This window comes from Elephas maximus, chromosome 6, assembly GCF_024166365.1.
Source record: "Elephas maximus indicus isolate mEleMax1 chromosome 6, mEleMax1 primary haplotype, whole genome shotgun sequence".
NCBI lineage: Eukaryota > Metazoa > Chordata > Mammalia > Proboscidea > Elephantidae > Elephas > Elephas maximus.
In genome coordinates this window covers 63804572-63824723 of record NC_064824.1, presented here as the reverse complement: position 1 = coordinate 63824723, position 20152 = coordinate 63804572, and the positions used below count along the sequence as shown (strand labels likewise).

The 20152-nt window shown below is 36.6% G+C and overlaps 1 protein-coding gene across 1 annotated transcript in view; it reads left to right on the top strand.

The window, feature by feature from the left end:
• The window catches only part of GALNT3 (polypeptide N-acetylgalactosaminyltransferase 3), a 53231-nt gene that overhangs the window by 27208 nt on the left and 5871 nt on the right, over positions 1-20152 (top strand). Inside the window, exons 3-10 of the mRNA XM_049887348.1 lie at positions 2479-2651; positions 6789-6938; positions 8768-9002; positions 9452-9569; positions 11077-11277; positions 13783-13914; positions 14119-14220; positions 19662-19814. Coding sequence (XP_049743305.1) covers positions 2479-2651; positions 6789-6938; positions 8768-9002; positions 9452-9569; positions 11077-11277; positions 13783-13914; positions 14119-14220; positions 19662-19814 — 1264 coding nt within the window. The remainder of the gene's footprint in view (positions 1-2478; positions 2652-6788; positions 6939-8767; positions 9003-9451; positions 9570-11076; positions 11278-13782; positions 13915-14118; positions 14221-19661; positions 19815-20152) is intronic.

The window sequence follows — 20152 nt, the reverse complement described above, 5'->3', positions numbered from 1 at the left end:
ATTTCCAAGTAAATGGAGTTTATCAAATCATACTGTGATTTTTTTTTTAATCACTTGCATTATGCTACAGCCTGACACTTTTACCTGATATTAGTAATCAGTTAAGCAGATAAATCCTTAGCTTAAACTGAGGAAAAGCTGTGTAAGATTAAAGTGATAACATTTTATTAATGTAAATTTCTGTTATTTTCTACTTTAAATCTTCGAAACCTTTTGGTACTTCTTGATTAATATTGTATTAATTAACTACATGACAAATACAGGGAGTGAATTTATTTTTAAATCCCAAATTTCCACTCCCTTCCTAAAATGCTTGTACGATAACAAATCTTAAGGTAGTTCCTCCTTTTTTTTTTTCTCAAAAAAGAAAATACCATGTTATGTACGTTTTTATAATTTTTGCTTATAGTCGATGTTGATTTATAAGCCTTTATATCTTAAAAATACAAACTTATATTTAGTCATCAGTTTCCAGGTAATTATGAGTCAAGTGTATATTATGAATAGATTAGTCTGTGTTTAGACTTTATTTTTAATTGGTAGCTTGTCCAAGGTTTAGAATAAATAATTTGCTTTCACCTACCAGTGAGGAAGAATGTCATTATTTGCTTCTGACCACGCATTTGTATAAGGCTTTAAAATCATGCAGGCACCAAAGAGAAAATCACTTTCACTCCGACCCACCTCTTTTTCTCACTCGGTGCTGTTGATACTTTCTCTTGATACCCTACCTCCAATCTAAGTCCCTTTTTATCACTAAATATTCTGCCCTAAAGACCTCTTAGAAAAGGATCTGTAACTAGCTCCTACGGAGGTATGGTTATAAAAGGAACTAATAAGAGAGGTTGTAGGGTATCTTTTTTAGGGTGGCTTTCCTAATCCCCTGTTACACTGGGGGCTACGGTTTCCCTGGTGTCCCCGGCAGAGCAGCTCAAGTGTGCTGGCCTCCTGTCTCCATGTGTCAGTGACAGATTTCCTTATCTTTGGGTTTGAGCAGCACTGCTTGATTGTTCACACACTGTATTTATAGTGCCTTTTTACTGTGTGGGAGAATTTCATAGTCTGTTGTCTAAAACTGTAAAACATTTGTGGTTTTTAAGTGAACTTAAAGATACAGTTGCTTTATTCATTTATCTTTCCTTTAGGTCACACACGTTTTATTGTATGTCCTGAGTTCACTCTGTGTGGCTTTACAAGGTTGTGAACCCCTCTTTTATATGTTACCTTATTGGATCCTCACAGAAACTCTGTAGGCTGGGGACTGTGGTCTAGTCTTAGAGGCCACCCATACCCCAGTGGCTTAATATGAAGATCATTCTTATTGAGGGAGGCATTTTTTTTAAAAACGAATTCAAGATTAATTTATAACTAATATTTCTAGCTAATGGATAATACCAATAATCAGCCAAGGACTACTTATGGTCTTTTTCCTGTGCCCACCAACATTTCAGATAGTGATGGAGGCTTAAAATGTTGCGTATTTTGTATCTTGAGCAGATGAGGGCACAGGATTTAACCTGCTTTAGATTATTGTTTTTTCATTCCATTATGATTTTCAGAAAGTTTGTGACTTTTAACATGGATGTAGATCTTTTATTTTAAGTTTCTAAATATGGCTTTTTTTTAAAGAAATTTTAAAATGCAAAGTCTTATTAAACAATGTATTAGATTATTGGATCAAAATACAACACATGGCAAATGGTAAGTACTTACTAAGTCCTTGCTGAATGAATCAACATCATAAGAAAATAGATTTTATGGTAAGCTCTTTTCCCCCCTTTTGGTTCATGTATAGATTAAGAAATTAAATAAACTTTGGAAAATATTATATATTTGGAAAAATCACTTAAAATAATTTCTAAAAAGGTGAGTATTCATTTATTAAAGTTATGCCATTTTTATAGTTGCAAATAAGAAAAATGGATGATTTTTGCTAGGAAGGAGAAAAAATTGACTTTTAACAATTACAAGTATTTGTCATTTTTACATGTTATCTCACTTAGAAGTAATTGTCATTATTTAAGGTGTTATTTGTATTAGTTAGTATTATATTGTTGAGAAAGCTTACAACAGCATGTTGTCATCTTTGACATGTTGTAATCCGTGTCAGTGGACACGATTGTTGCATAAATGGTCTGCTGGTAAAAATTTTTACTTTGGTCTATTTACAGTTGTAGAGCATTAAGATCACCATTTCTAAAGTGATAGAGGTTAAATAATGACAATTTTGGAAACCCTGGTGGCGTAGTGGTTAAGTGCTACGGCTGCTAACCAATAGGTCAGCAGTTCAAATCCGCCAGACACTCCTTGGAAACTCTATGGGGCAGTTCTACTCTGTCCTATAGGGTCGCTATGAGTCGGAATCATCTCAACGGCAGTGGGTTTGGTTTTTTGGGTTAATGACAATTTTAGTAATGTTATACCTATGAAATAAAATGATAAAATTAATAACTATTTCTATTCTTTGACTTCTTCTAGATGTATTGAACAAAAATTTAAGCGTTGTCCTCCCCTGCCTACCACCAGTGTCATAATAGTTTTCCACAATGAAGCGTGGTCCACGCTGCTTAGAACTGTCCACAGTGTGCTGTATTCTTCACCTGCCATACTGCTGAAGGAAATCATTTTGGTGGATGATGCTAGTGTAGATGGTAAGAAAGCACATGCTAATTAGATTGTTTCCTGAGTAAATCCATGTAGTGTTGTCCAAAGTCTATTTGTTTATATTGTGCCATCTGTATGCCAGCTTGGAGACTGAATATAAAAGCTTGGATCGCATGTATGCTAGATGAAAGTAGAATCCAAGAGTGTACATATTCATATATTTTGGGGTACAGAAATGCATGAGACATCATTTTTCATAGCTTTATAGATATCAGTGTGAGCTGTTTATTATACAGCCTAGTAGGCAAGAGCACAGACCGGAGCCTTGCTTGAGCCAGACTGCTTTGGTTTGAATCCCAGCTCTGGTGCTAACTAGCTGTGAAACTTGGGCAGGTTACTTCACCTCTGCGTCTCAGTTTATCTGTAAAATGGGGATAATGCCTTATTTCATCAAATCTATTGTAAGATATACCATTAGTTTATAAAGCACTAGAAAGAGAGAAAAAAAAAAGGTCAATTAAACTAACATGCCACTGATTATAAGAAGTATCAAATTGTCCATCTTAGAATTAAGTAAATACAGAAATAATACGAAACTCTTATGATTGTGCAGAGAATTAAATCAGTTAATATGAATAAAATATTAATTAGTAAATAAATAATATAAATGAGTACTTAAAAATCACTAGTCACCATATTCTGTTTTATTTTGGCTCTTTTAAATATTCCAATACTGTTTACAAAGTTAGCCAAGTGCTTTTATGCATTTCCATTTAAAATTATAAGTCAAAAGTTAGTTACTAAATTAGACATTTAAAATTAGAATCTCAAGGCTAACCTGACAAATACTCTAATTTGCTAAATTTTTAGACATTACAAATATTTTAAATATCAAACATGTACAGATTATTTCAACGATTACAAAATCTATTCCTGAATGAGTCGATTTGGAACCAGATTGCTGAAGGTACTCTATGTACCACAAGAAAAGAAAAGAAAACAAACACTACCTATTAAGTGACATGCCATTAGTTATAAGATGTATCTAGATTTCAGAAATTATCATGTGAATAAAACATAAAACTTTTAACTTGTTTTATTTAATCATCTCTACAGGCAATTGTAAACATTTTCATGTTTCAAAACAAAATATCCTGAATGAACTGAGGTTATGTCCTTAAATTAACATCTATTGTTGTTGTTTTTGTGCCATCAAGTTGATTCTGACTCACAGCGACCCCACAGAGCAGAGTAGACCTGACCCATAGGGTTTCCAAGGAGTGGCTGGTGGATTCGAACTACTGACGTTTTGGTTAGCAGCTGTAGCTCTTAACCATTGCACCACTAGGGCTCCTAAATTAACATCTAGGTGGAATAAAGTTGCTTATTACCAGAGATTTTTGAACTGGAGGTGAAATCTATCCTCCAAATGTGAAAGTTTTATAGGTCAGGTCCCCTGGATTAAAGTCGTGTACTACAGAACTCTGATTCGAGTCTCCTGTGCCCTTACCCAAGCTACTTCACTTTATAATCAACTGATTTATTTACTACTGATTCTGTTCTGAGTTTTTTCACATTCTTCCTGTCTAGTTGGGCCACAGCTTGTTGAGTTTTAAGTGCCATCTCATTAAATTCTGTACACTTCTCATATGACATACCTTTTAAAAAAAAATCTTAAAGAAATTGCTCTTTCTTCTTTGATTTTTTGAAACTTCTCTCAGATAATTTTTATTTTGTTTGATTTATCAAGTAGCAGGGCAAGAGGGGGCATGCTAATTCTTCATTTGAAGGTAACTCGTATGATTTAATTCCACAAACAAAATTATACCATTAAAGGAAATCAGAATCAAAAGTCATAGTCATTCAAATCATTCTGTTCTAACCATTTTCGTCTTCCCTTTTCTCTCCTACTCACTGTCTAAATAATAGTGGTTATCTAATTCTACCCATGTCAGAAATCCAATTTTGAAATCTTGACATTTTCACATAACATGGTTATTAGGCTGTTTCTTTTGCCTTCAAAACTTTATTTTTAATGACAGTGGTGGACTAGGTGTGTTTTACTTAACCATTCACCCTTTTCACCCCACGGTGTTACTCTGTGTGATACTGCAATGAATATACTTGTGCTTAAGTTATTTTCCTTATCTTGAATTACACCTATGGATAAGTTAGGAGAAGTAGGACTCCTTTTTCAGAGGGTTTGAGTATTTTTATAGTTCTTTATGTCAATCAACAATGGAGTTGGAATGGTTTTCATGGCCAGGGCTCTCTTTGCATGCTAGTGTAACATGCATTATTGAATCAGTCACAAAGCTCTCTTTTTGACTGATGGGTACCCACTGTGAAAAATGTGTCCCTAGTGGCTGTAAAGAAGCCTGTGAAGTAGAAACTATAGCTCCTGATTTCAGTTTGCTTAGGGAGAAGCAGAATAAAAACGTAATTAATCTAGTAATGATGAAAGAGTTAAATCCCGAGCATAGCAAAACAAAGATAATGAGCATTTTCAGAGCATAGTCCATGTGCTAGGCCCTATCTTAAATGCTTTATTTGTGAAGAAATCTCTCATTTTTTTCTCCCAGAAATCCACTGGTGGGGGTAGGCTCTATTATCCCCATCTTACAGATAATTTGAAACTGAGGTACAAAAAAGATAAAATAGTTTACCTGAGGCCAAGCACTAGAAGTAATGTCGCCATAAATGAAACCCAGGAGGTTGAATTTCATAGGTTTGGGCTCTTAACCCCTCAAGAGAGGGATGTAGATGGTGACTAAATTTAGGAGGCATAGAAGAGATCATAGGAAGTTCGGAAGTTGTTGGTAAATAAAAAAATTATTAACAATTTCAAACAGTGAGAGGGTTTATTGAAGGAATCTGTAGTGACTCCATTAAAAAAAAAAAAGACCATTAAGACCTTTGAAATGTCTCTATCTTCTAACCCTCTTAAAGCAGAAAATACCTGTGATTATATTTTTATAACAAATTACAACCCTGCTTATGTTTCAAAGAGTTCATTGCGAAATACTTGGAAGGTGTTAAAAAAGTTAATCTATTACTCGGAGACAACAGGGTTTAGATAGATTTATTTTTCAAAGGGTTGTTCCTGGACTCTCACCTTCTCTATGAATGTTTAAGCTTTGAATAAGTCATTCTCATAGCTACACCACCGGAGAACTGAAAAAGCTTATATGATCACAGGTAAAGCCAAAGTCATCTGCTTTTGCTTCTGAAATCTGGCAGAAGCAAACATCTACTCCAGGATATCTGTTGGCCTTCTCAATATTCCTGAATCTTTCCGAGGCTGTCCTATGGGCCCAAGAAGCCCACTGGAAGAACTGGTTATCTGCTCAACAAAGAATCAAGAGTTTAATGGTGAAAAACCAGACTTGAGAAGTTTTTAAAAAATATGAACGACACTTGACTAACTTGATTTTAGTGTTTTTCTTTCACCTACTGTCTCAACTTCTGCTTGTTATGTATCTCATCCAAATTGGAGTATTGTAAATCTTAAATTGCACACCCATGGCTAAAATTTTGCCTGTTTTTAAATTCATTCCTGATTTACATACTCTTTTCTTCTTTTATATTTTTACTGGAAAAAAAAAATCTGTCACAAGGCTCTAAAACTTTTGAAAAACTTCTGCTTCTTGTAGAAATAGTCCCCAACTGTTGTCATCCTGAACTTCCCTACCCATTTTTCTCTCAACATTTCAGTCTCAAATTACTTTGACCACTGCCTAAATATCAGAGAATCTTTTCTGATACCATTTGTTTCTAAGATTTCCAAATTTAAATACCAATTTAAAAAACTGACGAACATGTTTTTGGCCATCCTTGGTCAATGTTCTCAGACCTTTCAATGAGTCTTGTTAACTCCTGGGATTCATTCCATTTGAAGTCTCTTAAAACTTCCCCCCAAATACATTATATTTATTGATATGAAAGATATAAGTATGTATTATAATGTTAAGTGTTATAGTAGTTCAGAAGATAAGATTTGCTTTTTTTTTTTTTTTTTAGTAAAGGGTTAAAATAAAGATCTAATTTTCATCTTAATGGAAGAACGTGTGCAATTGTTAAGATTATGAATGGGGACGGATCATTGCCCTGTGGCGTCTTCATTTCATATGTTAAATACAAAAATAAATTCAGAAGAGTTAATATTGATTTTTTTTTCCTTACAGAATACTTACATGGTAAACTAGAAGAATATATAAAACAATTTTCCATAGTAAAAATAGTGAGACAAAAAGAAAGAAAAGGTCTGATCACTGCGCGGTTGCTGGGAGCAGCAGCAGCCACAGCCGAGACGCTCACATTTTTAGATGCTCACTGTAAGTACTTAGGTATAGACATAGTTGTAATGCTTCCCCTCCCTTTCCTTCTCATTTATCAGGGAAGGAAGCTTTTTCTTTAAATACTTAATTGCATTTTCTTCAGCAGCATCTTCAGCTGGTGATGATAGCAATGAGAGACCAAGCAGATGACAGCTCTGCACAGGATCTTCCTTCCATTTAATCAGAGCTCTTACCTTGTGTTCAAGCCGCCTCAGTTTGATCATCCTTCAGTTAGTTACTAGTTTCCCCCGAGAGCTATCCTTACCTGGGTTTTTTTTCCAGAAGCTCATTCTGTTAAAAAAACAAAAAAGCAAGTTTTTCCTTATTACTCTATTTCCTGTACTTAAAATAAGTGAAAGTTTTTTCTTTTTAAATATAATCAGCTCTATCATTTAACTTTGCCTTAGTAATGATACTTTCAATGTCTATATTTTGGTTTGTTTGTTTGTTTCCAAAGATTTGTGGACTCCCTACTATGCCAATTTAGGCATTCTCCTCTCCTAACTTCTTCTGGTATCTCTTCCATGAATATTGTCGATTTTTGTTGCTGCTACTGTTGTTTGTGGAATTTTAATTTTTTCCAGTGTCAGTGTTTTTAAATAAAGCATTTTAGAATCAAGGTTTAATGGATATGTTAGATATTACCAAAGGTCACTTAGTCCTTTGAGCTACAAGTTTAATGGGTTTCATTGTTAATGTTCGTATTCGTGTTTAGCTTTGAATTAGCCAGTCCTTTTTTTTTTGGTTATGTTTGACCCAATACCATTGTTCTGAGCATACTCCAGTTGTCACAGAAGGATGTTTGGATTTGCGTGAGTAATTTAGAGCCTTCACAGCAAGTACTCTCTTATAGCAGCCATTTAAAAAATGAAGAGAGTCTAAAAGTCATTCAACAATGGGTTCAAACAGCAATTGTGAAGACGGCAAGGACCGGGCAGTTTTTTATTCTGTTGTGCATAGGGTTGCCATGAGTCAGAACCAACTTGATGGCACCTGATAACAACAGCAACATTCAAGAGAGGCCTTTTAAAAGAGAAATGGCCCATTTTGCAGTATTCCCACTCTTGGTCCAAAATGAAAATAATTTCAGACCTAGTAGTCCTTGCCTCCCTGCCCCGTAAATGTCTCTAACAGTGGGTAGGTGGCTAATGGCCCCTGCTGGACCCTGGCTGTCAAGCTCTGCTCAGCAGGGAGCCCAGATTAGGACTACATATGTCAGTATCATTGAATTTGCTGTGTATTATGTCAGACAGCTTATCCTATGCCAAGAGCAGAATTTTCACAGGACTCCTGGGCCCCACTCCCTTCCTTTAGGACTGGAACAGCTTTGAGTGGTCCTTCTCCAGCTATTCAGAATATTCTGACTCATTAACTTATTTTCTCCTAAGATCCAATCAGAGAAATAGAGATTTCAATTACTGTACTTTCCTCAAAGAAACAAGTTTAAGAAATCAGAATACTAATTTTTGGATGAGATGGTATTGACCAGCACAGAGTTGCCTTGGTTCATGACCCATTTTAAAGTGAAACACATTAGCTGAATCCTAAATACACCAATTTTACTTTCACTCCCTTTCTAAGGGAAAAAAAAATCATCTTTAGGAGAATTTTCCTAACATATACAGAATCTTACTTTACCTTCTCATCCCATCACGCACATACATATACGCACACACACACCTTAAAAAAAAAGTTCCCATATGTAAATATTGAAAACACAAGTGACTTTGTTATTGTTATTTCTCTGTAAACCTTCTTCAAAAAAAAAAAAAGGAAAAAAATCCTCATTTTTTTCGTTTAATTAATTAAAATTGTGTTCTCTCTAGGTGAATGTTTCTATGGTTGGTTGGAACCTTTGCTGGCCAGAATAGCTGAGAACTACACAGCTGTCGTGAGTCCAGATATCGCATCAATAGATCTTAATACCTTTGAATTCAACAAGCCTTCTCCTTATGGAAGTAACCATAACCGTGGAAACTTTGACTGGAGCCTTTCCTTTGGCTGGGAATCACTTCCCGATCATGAGAAGCAAAGAAGGAAGGATGAAACCTACCCAATTAAGTAAGACGATTGCTCTCAAAGCAATGTACAGTTTGGTTATTTAAAAATGTATGTGCTATTTGCTTTTATAGCACTTGCCTCTGAGATAATTCACACTGAAGAAATAAAGAGCACACATTCTATGTGTAAGGAATAGAGAAGTCATTTACTTAGGTCCTCACGGATGAGGCCACTGAGCAGGAAGTAGAATTAAGAGGGTTCTTAGGTCTTCCTCATAATCATTGCTTGTGAACATTTAAGCTTGATTAGAAGAAGACACTTAACGAATGTTTGCATTTCCCCCACAACTTGATTTTGAAAATAACATTTTCCGTTTTATTTTACCTATATAAAAGCTTTGAGATTGTGATAGCTGTTTAATTTGGTTGTGAATTTGATTCACTTGGTCTTCAACAATGCAGTTTTATTTTTGTTTTTATAACTATGTTCAATGATGTATTATTTTTCAGAACACCCACTTTTGCAGGAGGCCTTTTTTCCATATCAAAAGAATATTTTGAATATATTGGAACTTATGATGAAGAAATGGAAATCTGGGGAGGTGAAAATATAGAAATGTCTTTCAGAGTAAGTTTATGGAGATTAAATATAGCACGTATATTAAAAAGTGGAGTTTATTGCATTCTGATTGGGTGATACAGATTATTATGTATGTGGCCAGCCTTTGCTTTCTAAAATTTAATTGCTGGAAAGCTTGGAATAAGGGTATTTCCTTTTAAAATGTAACTTAATATATTTATTTGTTATTGCCAATGTAAAGAGAGGAATCAGTTAAACTTCTGTGTCCTGGCAATAACACCAATTAATGTACTTGTAGCTACTGAATTCCAGCCAAGATAAATATAATTAAATCCAGTGCTTCAGGAAATGAGTTGATTATCAAGGGAATCAGGATGGAAAAACATTTATGTATAATTTTAAAGGACATTGGACTTAACTCTTTGGATTAAATGAGCTGGTTTTTCTCTATACACGTTAAAAGTTAGTATGAGAAACAAAACGAAGGCTTTGGATGGTCTCCACTTGTACCTCATTTATTTGATTTCATGAGTTCACTTTCCTGCAATTGACTTTATAGTTCATTTTTCGTACCTTAGGCTGGAATGTAGTACAAAAAGGACTGAATTAGGAGTGAGAAGATTTAAGTTTTGGCTCTGGCTCCATCATATACTGCCAGTGATAATCTTAGCCAAGCTTGAACCCCTTAAGGATAGGGGTCTTGTTTTATTCATTTTGGTGTTCCCATCACCCAGCACATTTGTATCTCAAGCACAGTTTGTTAAATTGAACGTATCACTAAGTTTTATCATTTGTTTAAAAAAGGGGAAAGAGAGAATATAATTACTTTCCTTAACACTGGCATGTACTATTAAACATGACTTCATTTCAGATTTTTTGCTTAGAGATTATTTCTGGCAAGACCAATTTTCAAGGTATTTAAGTGAAAAGGTATTGGTTTCATGATTTGCCATTTAATTTAAAGTTAATGCAAATAAGTTTTTTGAAACTCTAGATAGGTATGCATTATTTTATAATGAGTAACTGCTTCACAAGGTTACTAGATTATACTTTGGTGATAATGCCTATTTGGAATTGTTTTCTTGATTATAAAATTGAATATACAGTGAGCAAGTGGATGCTGGGTTCACTTGTTCCCAGGCTGCTAGTTCATTTCATAGAAGAAAAACCCTGTTGCTCAAGTGAAGTGATCATGTAAGTTGTAGAAAAAGATGGCAGTCAAATGCAGAACAGTCTTCAGTCTTCCTGTGCAATTAGAGTGCTTGCATAAAAAAAAAATAATTGCTTGCAAAAAGAAAAATTTTGGAATCCATTTTTATAAAAGATCTGGAATAACTTTGGTTAATTTCTTTCTAAAAATGTGCTTTTATTCTTGGTATCCGTACAAGTTAATAAAATTGTTCCTTGTATTTAAGAACCTAACAGGTATCATTTGTGAAGTTGTAGTAAATCTATTTTCTCAATATTTTTATTAAAATCTTAAAGGTAAACTTAAAAGCAACACTTTGATCTCCCTAAAATACTGTAAATTTAAACAAATATCATTAATTATCAGGTATGGCAATGTGGTGGGCAGTTGGAGATTATGCCTTGCTCTGTTGTTGGACATGTTTTTCGCAGCAAAAGCCCTCATACCTTTCCAAAAGGCACTCAGGTGATTGCCCGCAACCAAGTTCGCCTTGCAGAAGTCTGGATGGATGAATACAAGGAAATATTTTATAGGAGAAACACAGATGCCGCAAAAATTGTTAGACAAGTAAGTTAAGAGCTAACTAATTCACTTACAATAAAAATTCACACCGGGTTTATGTCCTTTTGTTTATTTGAGTCTCAAGTACAAAACATAGAAAAATAATTATTTTTGATGCTGGATTTTTATTTTAGCTTTCTAAAAATATAGCTAACTGATGGTGGCATGGTGGTTAAGAGCTACAGCTGCTCACCGAAAGGTCGGCGATTCAAATCCACCAGGCACTCCTTGGAAACCCTATGACGCAGTTCTACCCTGTCCTGTAGGGTCGCTATGAGTTGGAATTGATGGCAACGGGTTTGTTTTTTTGGTTTTGGTGTTAGTTTTCTCCTTTTGTAAGGAAACATTAAGTAGATTGCTTTAAAAAATTCAGGTATTCTAATTGATATTATCCTTTTTAGCATGGAAGATACTTAGTTTTCAAAACTGCCTTGATTCAATATTTTACCCAAAGAAACTAAGATTAAGTGGAACCTATTTTTACTGATTTTAGGAAATGTAATGAACACGTAAACCAAGGTGCTAAGTGGCCTTTTGAAGATTGAAATAGAGAGAGTCATAGCGTGGCATGAGAATGAACCAGGAATGCCAAGGCTTCCCCCCCCCTCCCCCCGCCAAGTTCTGGTTCCACTCTTCACTGAAGGTGTTACCTTGGCAAAGCCCCTGTGAGATTGAAAATGAAGATACAACTTCATAGGGTGGTTGAGAGGTTGCTGAACATGGAGCATGTGCTTAACAGACTCCTTCTCTCTTCTTCCCCGTCTTCAGGGACAAAGTATATATATGCCCTGTCTACCTCACAGGGAAATCAGAAAGTAATAAGTGCTATCAAATGTATGGTGCCATTGTTATTGAATTGTCATAGATAAAAATGCTACAAATGTTGATATCCAAATACAATTGAACTGAGTTCCAACAGTCTTAAAATTGGATGTGGTGAAAGAACTATCAGTTAAACAACATGCTTCAGCAAGTGGCACTGACCTCTTTGTAGGTAACAGTGCTAGTTTGTTGGGTGTTTCTGCGGAGTCCTGGGTATCAATGTTTTGACTGTCCTGGTGAAGAAAAACTGGGCTACATCTTTTCCACCTTTTTTCTGATCTCCAATGTCTCCCTATAACTTGTCAGGAAGATGCAAACTCAGAGCACTATTGGGTTAGATTGTAGGGTTTTTACTCAGGGCCACCAAAACAAATTGGGTAGACTGTGTACTGCACAAAGGTACCTGGCTAAGAAGGGACACCGGCGCTGAGTGCATCTCATGCTCTGCTTGTCACCCACAAGGGGTCTCATGAGCCAGCAAACCATTTTTTTTTTTAACCACAAGGCAAATAGGCCTACCTAGTAAAATGCATAAGCTATCCAGAAGTCTTAAGAGCCTTATAAACCTGTTGCTGTCAAGTTGATTCCGACTTATAGCAACCCTGTAGGACAGAGTAGAACTGCCCCATGGGCTCCCGAGGGTGCAGCTGGTGGACTGCTAAACTGCACCCAGGGCTCCTAAAAGCCTTATACTGTTGGCCAGGGTGCCTTGGTTCAAGACTTTGAAGTTGGCATAAGAACACATTTCCCTTAGTTGAGCTGTTAAGGTTGAGTATTTGCTTTTGCATAAAGGAGCCCTGGAGGTGCAGTGGCTAAGCGCTCAGCTGTTAACCAAAAGGTCGGTGGTTTGAACCCACCAGCCTCTACGTGGGAGAAAGTATGGTAAGCTGCTTCTTTAAAGATTAAAACCCATTGCCGTCGAGTCAGTTCTGACTCAGTGCAACCCTACAGGACAGGGTAGAACTGCCCTATCAGGTTTCCAAGGAGTGCCTGGTGGATTCGAACTGCCAATCTTTTGGTTAGCACCCATAGCACTTAACCACTACACCACCAGGGTTTCATCTGTAAAAATTACAGCCTTGGAAAACCTATGGGGGAGTTCTACTCTGTCCTAAATTTAGGTTTCAAATATAATATTTCTCTAAAATTTTGCCCACAGCCCAGATACCTTTTTATTTCAATAGTATATTATTTTTTAAAAATTTGTCTTCTTAGTCCCTTAAAATAAGAGAAAATAAAACGCATTTAACTAAAAAATGTCTTTTTTCAGGGTATTGTTAGGAGTAGGCAACACTTCTTTTGACCTAAAAAATTACTCCCGGCTGCCTTGCTTTTTGTGGTCTTGCCTGGAGAAGAGATACAAATTCCATTACGTATCGGCGCTGCTTACCAGTACCTGCTTTCTCATGTCTCAGCTTGCAGATCACTGGATAAATTTTGAGTGCTCCCACTTCCATTCCTTTGCCCCAGCATTTCACTGTGGGAGAGGTTTGTGGCACAGATGAAAAATAAAAAGGCACCATGTCAGCATGTCTGAATGAATGGTGAATGAATGCAGCTAAATTGCGTCTTGTATTTTAGCCCAGCTTTTTTTAAAAAGCCCTAAATAAAATACAAAGGATAGCATTTGACGCCCTTGACCAGTGCAGGTTTGATTAAGCATCCCCTTCATTTCTCATCTTTTTCTAGAAATCGTTCGGTGATCTTTCAAAAAGGTTTGAAATAAAGCACCGCCTTCAATGTAAAAATTTTACATGGTATCTGAACAGTGTTTATCCAGAAGTATATGTGCCAGACCTTAATCCTGTTATATCTGGATATGTGAGTACTTTCCTGTTCCTTTTTACTCGTCACGTTCCTTGCCACCTACATTTATGTGGCTCAGGGAACATTGCTGAAATACTTTCTGATTTCTTGTGTTCGAGATTTTACATTTTTATTAACACTACTTCCTGAAATTAATTGAAACAATTTAAAGTACACAGATTTAAATATATATATTGTAACTTGAAATTTTTCTTTTAGATTAAAAGCTTTGGTCAGCATCTATGTCTAGATGTTGGGGAAAATAATCAAGGAGGCAAACCATTAATTATGTACACGTGTCATGGACTTGGGGGAAACCAGGTGAGCATGGCATTAAATATCCTCCCAGCTCCTTAGCACTTACAAGCACAAGTTGCTGTATATTTTCTACACATCCTAATTAGCTTTATACTGAGGTAAACTGGTGTGCAAAAATGTTTTTAGACTAAGTTTGACAATTAATATTAAAGTTACAGAGTATTTTGGTTTTCCCTCTGACTGAATACAATTTGAAGTTGCTTGTTTATTCAGTAGAAAGGCAAATGAAAAAATAATAGAATAATGGCATTTGAAATGAAAAAAATGGAATCCACTATATAGAAGATCTTTAATGTTTACAGGGTGATTTTGCAAGATTATACATAAAGGCCATGTTTAACTGGATTTAATATCAGATTACATCAAATGTTAGCACCAAAAGAGTAGAATAGTAAGTTATTTTTGTGAGCCATGATTTTATCTCAGCATCTTCTTTAAAAAGGTATGGTCTTGATTCTCCTTGATTGGTGACATCTGGTTTATTATCATTCTTTGACTGTTTTGCCAATTAACACTCAAATACTAAATGTTACTATTTGGCCTACTGTCAATGGAGAGGTGTCCTTAGGTGGTACAAATGGTTAATGAGCTTGGCTGTTAACTGAAAGGTTGGAGGTTCAAGTCCAGCCAGAATCACCTCGGAAGAAAGGGCTAGTAATTGACTTCTGAGAAATCAGCCATTGAAGACCCTGTTTAGCACAGTTGTACTCTGTCACACATGGGGTCACTATGATGGCCACTGGTTATGTGTAGAGAACATAATAAAATATTGAGTTTTTAACTTTTAACTTCCTTTCCTTGCCTTTTGCAAATTAACTCATGGGAGGATTAGACTCTATTTCTCTCATTTATTTATTCAACAAATTCACTGAGTGACTCCTTCATACCAGGAGCAATTTTCTTCCAGAAATCTATATTTCAGAACAAGCAGTTATAGTTAGTATGACAAGGTCTGGAATAAGGTATTCAGAGTGCTCTGGGGATATGTAGGAGGGTGTCTGAATTAGACAGGGTGCCTATATATTTTCCTTGGGAAGATGACACTTAAAAACATTTTTTTAATTTGAAAGGTTAGTTGGAGTTAGTGAGGTGACTGACGGAAATGAGAACAGAATGAGAAGAGTGTGAAGAAAGGTACTGAGGAGAGGCGCTGTCTTTTCTGCGAACTATAGGCATTTTGGTATAGCTAGAGTCTAAGATGTGTGTGGAGGATTTTCAGAATATTAAATATTTATGATGCCCCATTGTAACAGGATGGGACTTTGATGATGTTGGTTTTAGGAAGGACGGGTCAGTTTATTTCTGGGATCCATACTCTTCCATATTTCCTTCTACTCATTAACCTCAGCTTAATGTAGTCCCAGTCCTTACTCACCTAAACCAATCAGTCTCCTGAGGGCAGATGGTACAGCAGCCAAGAAGCCAGAACTGATGAACAGGATCCACTGCCGGATGGTCAAAATGTAATTCTGAAATGGGATGGAGATATATGTGTGTGCGTGTGTGTATATATACATATATATATTTATGTGTGTGTGTGTGTATATATATATATATATGAGTTGGAATCAACTCGACGGCACTGGGTGGGTTATGTATATATGCCTATACTGAAACCAAACCCATTGTCAATTCTCAACTATACAGGGTAGAACTTCCCCATAAGGTTTCCAAGGCTGTAATCTTTACAGAAGCAGACTGCCATGTCCTTCTCCTGTGGAGCAGCTGGTGGGTTTGAACTGCCAACCTTTCAGTTAGCAACCGAGTGCTTAACCACTGCACCACTAGGTCTTCTCTCAGCCTGAATGGCAGGTATCAATTTAGATGCAGTGTTAAAAGTACAAGAAAACCTGACACAATTCAAACTGTCTTGAAAAATAAGGGAATTTATTAGGTCAGTAAATCCAGCCATGGTTTGGTAGCGGCTGCAGTCCAGTTTCTGTGTATTACCCGGTGCTATCCTCCTCAAAGGAGCACTTGCAGCACAGTGGTTAAGTGCTCAGCTGCTAACCGCAAGGTTGGCAGTTTGAACTCACCAGCCATTTTGGGGGGAAAGATGTGGCAGTCAGCTTTCGTAAAGATTAAAAAAAAAAAAAAAAACCCTGAAAACCATACGGGGCAGTTCTTCTCTGTCCTACAGGGTCGTTATAAGTTGGAATTGGTTTGACAGCAACAGGTTTAGTTCTTTTGAGGTAAAATACTGGACGGATTTCCTTATCTTGGCAATGGGAAGGTCTGTCTTTTCTAGAGAATTATAACTAGAATGCTGTTTTCATGATCTAAACTGCTTTTCTTCTAGCGCCTCTATCAGAAGTACTACCAGGTATAAAAATGTCTGAAGTTATACTTTCAGGAAGAGATAGAAATAATTATGAGACTAAAACCAGGGGAACTCAAGATATGTTGCTGTGTTGATTCAGCTAATGTCTGTGGTGTGCCAGCTCTGATGCCTGCCTAGCACATAATAAGGGCTTGATAAATATTAGCGCGAACACTAATTATTTCATTATTGAAAATCAATTAACGTTAATTTATTTTATCTTGCGAAGTCAACATTATTAAATATTTGATTTGTAATGAATGTTATCACTAGATATACTGCCTGACTTTGGTCTATGGAGAAGGCAGCTAGCTACACACACTATTCTAATAGAGTGCTATGAAAGTTGTCTTTGATGTAGTGTGGGAATCTTGAAAAGGGTGTAATTTTGTACAGTTGGACAAATTCAGGGAAAGCCAAAAAAGGAAGGTAATACTTTAGTTGACTCTTAAAGTATGAAAAGGGGCTAATCAGGCAGAGAGGGTCAGAAGGGTATTCCAGGCAGAACACAGTAAAGGAAAGTCTTAGAGTTAAGGATATACACATTTTGCTTTGTTAGAATTGTGTGGAAGGAGCATAGTATATAATTGAGGCAATGACTCACATAAAATTAAAAAAAAAGGACAATTTCATGTACCGATTAAGTAGTGTGGGCTTTATCTCAACAACACAGGTGACTCACTTAAACAGGGGAAGTAGAGGATAACATCAATGTTATAAGAGAATAACTCTGGCAGCAGAGTGGATCATAGATAATAGGGGCAGAAATTAGAGGTAGCTGGAGGTATTACGGTAGAGATTCTGAGGGCCTGAACAAGAGAAGTGAGGAAACTGAAGTAAGGATGGATGGGATGGTAACATTTCAGAAGAAAAGATATTACTAAGTAGGGTTAAGAGATGTAGGGGGAAAAAGACAAATAACCCAATTAAAAAATGGACAAAAGATATGAACAGACACATTACTAAAGAAGACATTCAGGTAGCTAACAGATACATGAGGAAACGCTCATGATCATTAGCCATTAGAGAAATGCAAATCAAAACTACAATGAGATTCTATCTCACTCTAACAAGGCTGGCATTAATCCAAAAAACAGAAACTAATAAATACTGGAGAGGTTGTGGAGAGACTGGAACACTTATACACTGCTGGTGGGAATGTAAAATGGTACAACCACTTTGGAAATTAATTTGGCGCTTCCTTAAAAAGACAGAAATAAAACTACCAATGACCCAACAATTCCACTCCTTGGAATATATCCTAGAGAAATAAGAGCCTTTACATGAACAGATATATGCACACCCATGTTCACTGCAGCACTGTTTACAATAGCAAAAAGATGGAAGCAACCATGGTGCCCATCGATGGATGAATGGATAAATAAATTATGGTATATTCACCCAATGGAATACTACTCATCAATAAAGAACAGTGATGAATCTGTGAAACATTTCATGGAGGAACCTGGAAGGCATTACGCTGAATGAAATTAGTCAGATGCAAAAGGACAAATATTGCATAAGACCACTATTATAAGAACTCAAGAAATAGTTTAAACAGAGAAGAAAATATTCTTTGATGGTTACAAGAGGGGTGAGGGAGGGAGGGAGGTATTCACTAATTAGATAGTGGATAAGAACTACTTTAGGTAAAAGGAAAGACAACATACAATACAGGGGAGGTCAGCACAACTGGACTGAGCCAAAAGCAAAGAAGTTTCCTGAATAAACTGAATGCTTCGAAGGCCAGCATAGCAGGGGCGGGGGTTTGGGGACCATGGTTTCAGGGGACATCTAAGTCAATTGGTATAATAAAATCTATTAAAACATTCTGCATCCCACTTTGGAGAGTGGCATCTGGGGTCTTAAACGCTAGCAAGCAGCCATCTAAGATGCATCAATTGGTCTCAACCCACCTGGAGCAAAGGAGAATGAAGAACACCAAGGACACAAGGTAATTATGAGCCCAAGAGACAGAAAGGGCCACACAAACCAGAGACTACATGAGCCTGAGACCAGAAGAACTAGATGGTGCCCGGCTACAACCAATGACTGCCCTGACAGGGAATATAACAGAGAACCCCTGAGGGAGCAGGAGATCAGTGGGATGCAGACCCCAACTTCTCATAAAAAGACCAGGCTTAATGGTCTGACTGAGAGTAGAAGGACCCCAGGGGTCCTGGCCCCCAGACCTTCTGTTAGCCCAGGACAGGACCATTCCCAAAGCCAACTCTTCAGACAGGGATTGGACTGGACAATGGGATAGAAAAAGATGCTGGTGAAGAATGAGCTTCTTGGATCAGGTGGACACATGGGACTATGTGGGCATCTCCTATCTGGAGGGGAGATGAGAGGGAAAAGGGGGTTAGACACTGATGGAATGGACACGAAAAGAGAGAGTCGAGGGAAGGAGTGGGATGTCTCATTAGGGAGAGAGCAATTAGGAGTATATAGTAAGATGTATATAAATTTTTGTATGAGAGACTGACTTGATTTGTAAACTTTCACTTAAAGCGCAATAAAAATTAAAAAAAAAAGATGTAGGAGGGGACAGAAGCATTAGTAATAGCAACAATAACTAAAATGTACTGAGTACTTAACACGTGCCAGTCATTGTTCTAGGTGTTTCCATATATTCATTTATTTTCATAACCATATAGGTTAAGAGATATTAAATTACTCCTTTTACAGGTGAGGGAACTGAGGCATGGACAGGACTGCACAGTTCCTAGCTTAGGTGGAAGTGCCATTAATTGAGATGAGTAAGGGAGAAGGAACACATGTGAATAGGAAGAGACATAAACTTATGTACTTGTTACAACTTTCCAGGTACATTTTTGTGGAGTGCCTGTCCTAGTCTCCATCCTACTTGATAGCTTCCAATTTCTGATATAAGAAACACAATACCTTCTTCATGAAGTATTGGTGATGGACTGAAAGTTATAGTGTCCTCTATTATAAGAACTCATGTTTCTTGAAACTTTTTATTGTATTATTTTGTTGAGGCAGCAATTACTTCGTTATTCAGTAAGTTGCTGATTTTCTTATTGAGTAAATTTTAAAAAAATTTTATAACTGAGGATACAGGATGCTTTTGTCAGTAACAGCACTCTTCCTTCCATAGTACTTTGAATACTCTGCTCAGCATGAAATTCGGCATAACATCCAGAAGGAATTATGTCTTCATGCTGCTCCAGGTCCTGTTCAGCTGAGGACATGTACTTACAAAGGTCACAAGACAGTCGCTACGGGAGAACAGATATGGGAGATCCAGAAGGTACTTCTGTGCAATTAACTTGTCCCTTTATGTAACTATTATTATTTTTAGCTCTAATTGCTTATCTAATGAGCCCTGGTAGTGCAAATTTTTAAGTGCTTGGCTGCTAACAGAAGGTTGGCAGTTCCAAACCACACAGTGGCTCCATGGGAGAAAGACCTGGCAATCTCCTTCTGTAAAGATTACAGCCAAGAAAATTCTATAGGTAGTTCTACTCTTATCATATAGGTCACTATGGGTCAGAATTGAGCCTGACTGCACCCTAGAACAACAATTGCTGATCTCAGAAAATGCTTGAAATATAGTACATTAATACCATCCAACAGAATTTCTCTGCC